The sequence below is a fragment of the Pararge aegeria genome, chromosome 7 (genome assembly GCF_905163445.1).
Source record: "Pararge aegeria chromosome 7, ilParAegt1.1, whole genome shotgun sequence".
NCBI lineage: Eukaryota > Metazoa > Arthropoda > Insecta > Lepidoptera > Nymphalidae > Pararge > Pararge aegeria.
The window spans coordinates 10,240,675-10,248,472 of record NC_053186.1 but is presented as its reverse complement, the minus strand read 5'-3'; the positions used below and the strand labels follow the sequence as shown (position 1 = coordinate 10,248,472).

The following is a 7,798-nucleotide window of genomic DNA, read 5'->3' as shown; positions in this document are numbered from 1 at the left end:
GGATACCTTTTATCCCGATAAACAATAAGTTTCCTGCGGGAAACGGGATGAAAAATTTTATCAATTTTACTTCATAGCTCCGTTAAATTTGAACCGATTATAATATTTTTATTATTTTATTTTAAAGTGTGTACTATAAAATATGTAGTGTCTAATTTTAATAAAGATCTGATAAATATTTTCGGAGATAAAGGACATAACTATTCACAAATAACAGCAAGTAGCAAGGCATATGGAACAGCGATCGAATGCATAACAGCAAGTAGCAAGGCATATGGAACAACGATCGAATGCATAACAGCAAGTAGCAAGGCATATGGGACAACGATCGAATGCATGCGTCCACCATCCTACTAATATTATAAATGCGAAAGTTTGTGAGGATGGAGGTATGGATGGATGTATGTATCAACTAAAATAATGACAACTTACTAACTCAGTATACCACGTAAAATAATAGTACGCACATAGCTAGCCACGATAATTTTGATGTTAGCATAAATAAATACATAAATAAATATACTACGACAATACACACACCGCATCCTAGCCCCAAAGGAAGCGTAGCTTGTGTTATGGGTACTGAGATGACTGTTGAATATTTTTATGAATAATATACATAAATAAATAGCAATATACATATAAACACCCAGACACTGAAAAACATTCATGCAAATCACACAAACATTTTCCAGTAGTGGGAATCGAACCCACGGTTTGGGCTCAGAAAGCAGGGTCGCTGCAAACTGCGCCAATCGGCCGTCAAACATCTATTCTAGCTTCTCGATTGACTAATTAGCGAGGGTCCGCTAGTAAATAAATAAATTGAAGAACAAAGAATTACCGGCCCACTACAGGGCACGGGTATCCTCTTAGAATGAGCAGGGCTTAGTCTGCACGCTGGCCAAGTGCGGATTGGTAGATTTTAAACGCCCTTAAGAGAGATTATGGAGAACTTTCAGGCATGCTTGTTTTATTTACGATGTTTTCCTTCAGGGTTAAAGCAAGTTATATATTAGTTATATATATATAGTAAAATTGCTTATATTAAAAACGAACGTAAGTCTGAAAAAAGTATGCGGGTTTATTTTAGGATATTTCTACTATAAGCTTTTTTTTTACATATCGCCAACTAGCCCCAAAGTAAGCGTACCTTGTATTATGGGTACTAAGATGACTAATGAATATTTTCATGAATAATATACATAAATACTTAGAATATACATAAACACCCAGACACTGGAAAACATTCATGCTCATCACTCAAACATTTTTCAGTAGTGGGAATCGAACCCACGGCCTTGGGCTCAGAAACCAGGGTCGCTGCAAACTGCGCCAATCGGCCATCTTTTATTAGCCATTGACTTCAATCTCACCATGTGGTAAGTGATGAAGCAGAATAAGATGGTAGCGGCTCATGTTGTAAATACAGCAGATATATTAAACTCATTCCCCCGATTTCCCCGCGGTTTTTACTAAACCAATTGCTAAACGACTTGGCAGAACTTCTTTGTCTCTCAAAGCCTCCCACTCACACAAAATTCCAAATTTCTCCTACTTATAAGCACGCAGTACTCACTACTACGCCAGAGAGGTTGCAAGACAAAATAAATACGCAAACAACAAATAATTTTAGAGGTCTTTCTAATGTCTTTAGCATTTTAACCGAGTTTTTTACAAGAGCACCTTCAAATCAAGAGTGAATAGGCATCTTCTAGGCAAGCGCGCTCCACCTTAAGCTGTATCATCGCTTACCATCAGGTGTGATTAAATAAATAAATAAATATATACTACGACAATACACACATCGCCATCTAGCCCCAAAGTAAGCGTAGCTTGTGTTATGTGATTGCAGTCAAGCGCTCGTCTATAAACATAAAAAAACCGACTTAAAGACTACATTTATAATATTAGTAAGGTATAAATTCAATGTTCATTGTACGTCCAAATTTAGGCAATTATGGTGCTTTCCCACACATCAGTCACGTCGTTAATCCGTCAAGTATAACGTATGAAGTATAAGTTAATAGGTGTATGTCAACAATAAGCGCTCGTTCAGACACGGCGGGAACCGCGCGATTATAGAATCGCATGGAAATCGCGCGGGTCTTATTTATATGAGTTAGTTAGTAATCGTTCAGACATAACCGCGCGGTTAATCAAGCCGCGCGGTTACCGCAACCCAACCGCCAGAAAATAGAATCGCGCTGCTCCCGCGCGTTTCTATTACTATGGAGTCTTTACTTCGCGTTCAGTTGCGTTGCGGATACCGCGCGGTGAGCACGTCACTGTTCGCGAGTTCGCCATGGATCGTTTCGACACTGAACTATTTATTGATGAGGTGGAGAAGAGACCTGCAATATGGGACATTCAGTGTGATGATTACTCAAATAAAATTATCAAGAACCGAGCTTGGCAAGAGTTGGTGGAGATATTTGGAAATTGCGAAGACACGGTGGAAAAAAAGAATATTTTAAGTAAGTAGGTTTATTATATTATAGTATATAGGTTTAGTATTACCATATTTCGTTTGTTTACATTTAGTTATGTACCTAAACATTACAAGTACGGTATGTTAGTTGCAGCTATATCTTTGTGTCTTGCCATGGAACACGCCCATCATTCACAAAGTAATGAGCGAATTTATCTCTGATATTCAAAGATGACGGTGTCCCTCTTCCCGCATGCAAGGTATTGAGATTAGTCATGGGTGCATTATATAAAGTATCTTTAAATTTTAGACCATCTCTAGTCCGCACATAGTTATGTAGAACACAAGAAGCTTTTATTATATCTTCGGCAAAATCTATGTTTACATTTATAGGCCTATGAAAGATGCGCCATTTGTTCGCCAAAATACCAAAAGTGCACTCAATATTACGTCGGGCTCTCGATAACCTATAGTTAAAAATCCTTTTTTCATATGGTAAACATTTGCCTGAATATGGGCGCAATAAATTTTCTGCTAAGCCGAAGGCTTCATCTCCAACTATAACATAAGGCATTGGTGTTAGGTCTACATTAGATATTGGTTTAGGTGTTGGTATGTTTAATGATTTTTCTGTCAGGCGTTTATAAAAAACCGAATTTTTAAATATAGCAGAATCACTGCTTTTGCCATAAGCCCCAATATCAACATAAGTAAAGCAATAGTTGGCGTCGCAAAGTGCTAAGAGCACTATGGAAAAGTAATGTTTATAGTTATGATACAAAGAACCCGAATCAACAGGCTTTATAACTCGGATATGCTTGCCGTCTATAGCACCAATGCAATTTGGAAAATTTGCATATCTCTCAAAGTCTCGTGCTATTGTCTTCCAGATATCTTCAGTCGCTTCGGGCATGACTATGTTTACCAACTTATTCCACAATGATTTACATACTTCGCGGACAATTCCAGTAATCGTCGATTTTCCTAGGCGGTAATTGTAGCTTAGTTCTCCAAATGAACAACCCGTACCAAGATATCTGAAACAAGAATATTATTAATAATGTTATTATTTTTAGGTACACAACTCCAAAAAAAATGGAAAAATATACGAGATTGCTACAATAAAGAATACAAAAAAGAAAAAACAACTCCTTCTGGTTCAGGTGCTCGTAAAGGAGCCCGATATATGTATTTTTCAAGATTATCTTTCCTGCAGAATAGTGTAAGTAATAAAGACACTACAACTAATATTGAAGAACAGAATGAAAGGCAAAGTGAGGAGACAAGTGAACTAAACGCCAATGCAACCGAAGCCACTGAAATACGTCCCCCTAAACGTAAGAAAACACAAGTGCCAGAAGAAAAAATAGCGGTTTTAATAGAAAAAAGTATCGAGTCACGAAAACATTTTCAGAATGAACTTCAAGAAAATAGTATTACCAAGCAAGATGACGACAAACTCTTTTGTTTGTCGTTATATAAAGAACTCAGAAAAGTACCAGAAAATAGGCGTTTAGCAACCAAAATTGAATTACTTCAAGTGATACAAAAAGGACAAAGCTTACCACCCCCTCTTCGCTACAATACTCAGCAGATCACACCTACGTATTGGCAAGGACAACAGTATACAAGCCCGCAAGGATATTTTACTACATCTGGATCATCTCCTCCTGTTCCGGCACCGTCACCGTCACCATCGCAATTTAGTTCTGGCTCTCAGTCCTCTACAGTTATAGAAAATATTTATGCTGATTTTGAAGAACAATAAATAAATCTTACCTTAAAGTTATTACGAGTTTCTCTTCCGGTGACACGCTTGGCCTCAAATGCGTTTCAGAGCATGAAATATCTTGCCTGATCAGTTCAATTAGTTCATCAAAAGATTTTATTGACATTCTCAAATAGTCAAAAAATTTGTTATCATACATTCTTAATTTGGGATATAATGTTACGAACTGACCATGTACTAGTCGGTCACGTAATATTGGATGCACCCAATACCGCCTTTTTCTTTTCTTTTTTTTAAGGAGCAACCACAGTAAACACACTTCTTCGTCGACCTCCATTTTGAAACTGACGCTTTACCCGCACGAAATCGCATACTAACCGCGCGTGTCTGAATAGCATCACAATTTTGCGGTTTGAAACCGCGCGATTCGTAAACGCACGATTCCCGCATGTCTGAACGCACGCTTACGTCGGTGACTGGCATGTGGGGACGACTTGACGCGTCTTCAACTTGTACTAAGTGTCAGCTTCCAAGTTAACATATATGACTTAGGCGACATGTCATGTCAAAATGTGTAAGGAGTGGTCAAATCTTGACTTTAACAATCATCAGACATCTGCATCGGCATGAAAATGTCCCACTGGCACAGACCTTCTGTTGGGCTAGGGTTTTTGAGTATGGACCCACCACGCTGCTCCAATGTTGGATGGTGGGCTTTAATGATTCATTATTATCAACTCAAAATTCAAATAATTCAAAATTCATTTATTTCAAGTAGGCCTAATACAAACACTTTTGAAACGTCAAGTCTGTCCGTGTGTAGTGACTCTACCACCGGTTCGGAAGGCAGATTCTACCGAGAAGAAGCCGGCAAGAAACTCAGCAGTTGCTCTTTTCCAACATCAAAAATTAGTGTTACTGTTAGTGATAATAGGCGGTATCGGTATTTTTCTAGTACTAATCGACCAAGCAGGGCATTTTTTCGCAGGGCACGCAAGGTACACGTCCTCCAAAGTCCCGCCCTGCGTCCATTAACCTGAGGCTTGGTGTTAAGCCTCATATACCTGTTTTTTTACCGCTAATCTATACACAATTGTTAGTATTTATGTTATTGGTACCTGTAATGTGCATATATATTAATTAATTCTATAACTAAACAACATTCTGTTACACCCAGTGGCGTGCACAGGGTCATCGACCAGGGTATGCATAAAGCAAGTACATGGCATAAAACTCCCCTGCTATATGAGTTATCTATACTTATAATAAAACTTTAACTCGAAGATTTCTGTACATTGCATATATATTATGAAAATTTTGACCTGGGGATGCTTTATAATCGATACTGGGTCTGAAAAAGATTTTTGTTTGATTTTTGTCTGCCTGTCTGTCTGTCCGGGCAGCACGTGAAAACTACTGAACGGATTTAAATATAATTTGGTATAATGGTATCTGATATTCCGGGTCAACATATAGGATACTTTTCCCGATAAACTATAAGTTTCCTCCGGGAAACGGGATGAATATTTACTTCATAGCTCCGTTAAATTTGAACCGATTTTAATATTTCTTTTTGAAACTGTATACTAACAAGCATGCAGTGTCTAATTTTAATGAAGATCTGATAAATATTGTGGGAGATAAAGGACATAACTCTTTACAGATAAAGTCGCAAGGCATATGGGACATCGATCGAGTGCATGCGTACCATCCTACTAATATTGTAAATGCGAAAGAAATAAAATAATATAAATATTAAGTTTGATTATATACCTGCAAATTCATTTTTAAATTATTCAAATTGAACCTATCGCTTAGAAGTTGCGACGGGTATAGAATAAATAACACGTACGGTGACGACGGGCCGCGAACCTACCAGGTTATAAGAGGTTATAGTTAGGAAATAAAACATGACTGGTAGCGCTACAATTAGTTTCTAGGATTTTTGAAGATATTAAAACGATTTGGTGCAGATGAAGTTGCACGGGTCAGCTAGTATAAAATAATTTGGGTAGACACTGCTTTTTTGCATTTATGAAGTGCACGCCACTGATTACACCTCTGATTTTACTTGTATTTTCTCTTAGAAATACGTTAAAATGCTTTTATTGAGAATAAATATCCGGAAACACTGAGAAACTTGTTAACGTGTTAATGCTGCCATCGTAAGTTTCAGAAAACATTAACGCCCGCCCACTTTTCAAGGATAATCTAGCCGTGAAATAATGGGAAACCGTTCAATAAATTTCTCATAGTATGTAAAGAAAGCTGTTTCACTTCTAAGCTCTACTTTCTATAAGTTTGTTACAGATTTAATTCATTTAAACCAGTGAGCTTACAAATATAGTAAAATATTAAATCCAAAAATTTACCAGTAGAACTATATTAAATCAATATTTTTTAAACTGTCTTCATCTTCTTATTGGTTCCGCTTCGAAACCGGAGCATCTTCAGACTTTACAAGGAATAATTGACTTTACAAGTTGATGTGGAGTATAAGGATTAAAGGAATTATAAATTACACCATACAGATTCTCCTGCTTTTCGCGGACTATAGCAAATTAAGCTTAACTTTCAATATATATCATGGATTTCCGCAAAGTAACGCCTGCTTCTATCCAACAGTAAATATATTAAAGAAGTATGGAAAATACGAAAAAAATTTTCGTACACTCACTCATTAGGATGCACGCACCGACGAGGCCCCAAATCTAACCCCCAACTAAAATCCTGCGATAATAGTTTAGGGGCTATAGTATTTACGTTACGTAGTAAATTTTCGTAGTTTCAATACTTCATTAATATATTCAGTATGCCTATGTCAAGCAGTAGACGGCGATTAATATTCAGGATGATGATGATCACTATAGTTTCACAACATTGAAATAATATATCTATGAACACTTCATAGTTTCCTTAATTAGTCATCACTTTGATGTCGTGATACACTAAACTTTCCGTCGCCACTCTTCTCTGACGCCTGTCTTTCGGATGCAGTGATCTCAGTGGGCGGTAACGTACCGTCCATTTCATATTAGGTATGCGTATGTTATTTCCAAGAAGTAATACATTACTTAACACAAGCTATAAATCTTATAGGTAGCTTGCAGTATAAACGCATTCAGTCTGTGTACACCCTAACATAAACGTCCAGTAGAACGGAATAGTGAAAGATGGAATCTAAAAATTTATTATAGGGCGTATAGCATAATTCTTGGAGTAGAAAATAAATATTTGCCGCTATCTTTACCCGAGATAAAACGGTTTGCGCGGCTCAGTTTACTTAATACTATGAGTATCTGCATTACGACAATCCAGGATGATTCGCGAACCGAATAAACGTACCCAAACATTGTGGCAACATCTTTGTTAGTTTGTATAATATTAACTGACTCGTTATTCTTGTGGTTATTATATTCCATTGCAGATTAAAAGGTCATTGGTCCAATACTGGGTACAATAAGTCCTGGGTTCGATCAATGTATTTATTGAGTTTCACCTAAAATTCCTTAAAAGTTGGAGTAAAAAGTTGAAGTTATAATTTGCCCCAAGGTAACTTTTAACACCCATCAGATTTTTTTCAAAGTCGTTACGATTTAAATTTGGAATAGCACATTTTTAACACACGGTTTTTAATT

General features: G+C 37.0%; 1 protein-coding gene across 1 annotated transcript; it reads right to left on the bottom strand.

Moving 5' to 3' along the window:
• Nucleotides 1-2,519: 2,519 nt before the first annotated feature.
• LOC120625267 (protein ALP1-like) lies at nt 2,520-4,623 on the bottom strand. The gene is made up of 2 exons (XM_039892281.1): nt 4,211-4,623; nt 2,520-3,468 (listed from the first exon to the last, which is right to left on the bottom strand). The coding sequence occupies exons 1-2, from the start codon at nt 4,495-4,497 to the stop codon at nt 2,586-2,588; spliced, it is 1,170 nt and encodes a 389-aa protein (XP_039748215.1). The 5' UTR covers nt 4,498-4,623; the 3' UTR covers nt 2,520-2,585.
• Between the last annotated feature and the right edge of the window lie 3,175 nt (nt 4,624-7,798).

Excerpts from the sequence above, each read along its gene's own strand:
- LOC120625267 (XM_039892281.1), bottom strand. The coding sequence starts at position 4,497 with ATGGAGGTCGACGAAGAAGTGTGTTTACTGTGGTTGCTCCTTAAAAAA. Across the intron at positions 3,469-4,210 it reads AAACTCGTAATAACTTTAAG|ATATCTTGGTACGGGTTGTT; the intron begins GTAAGATTTATT and ends TTCTTGTTTCAG.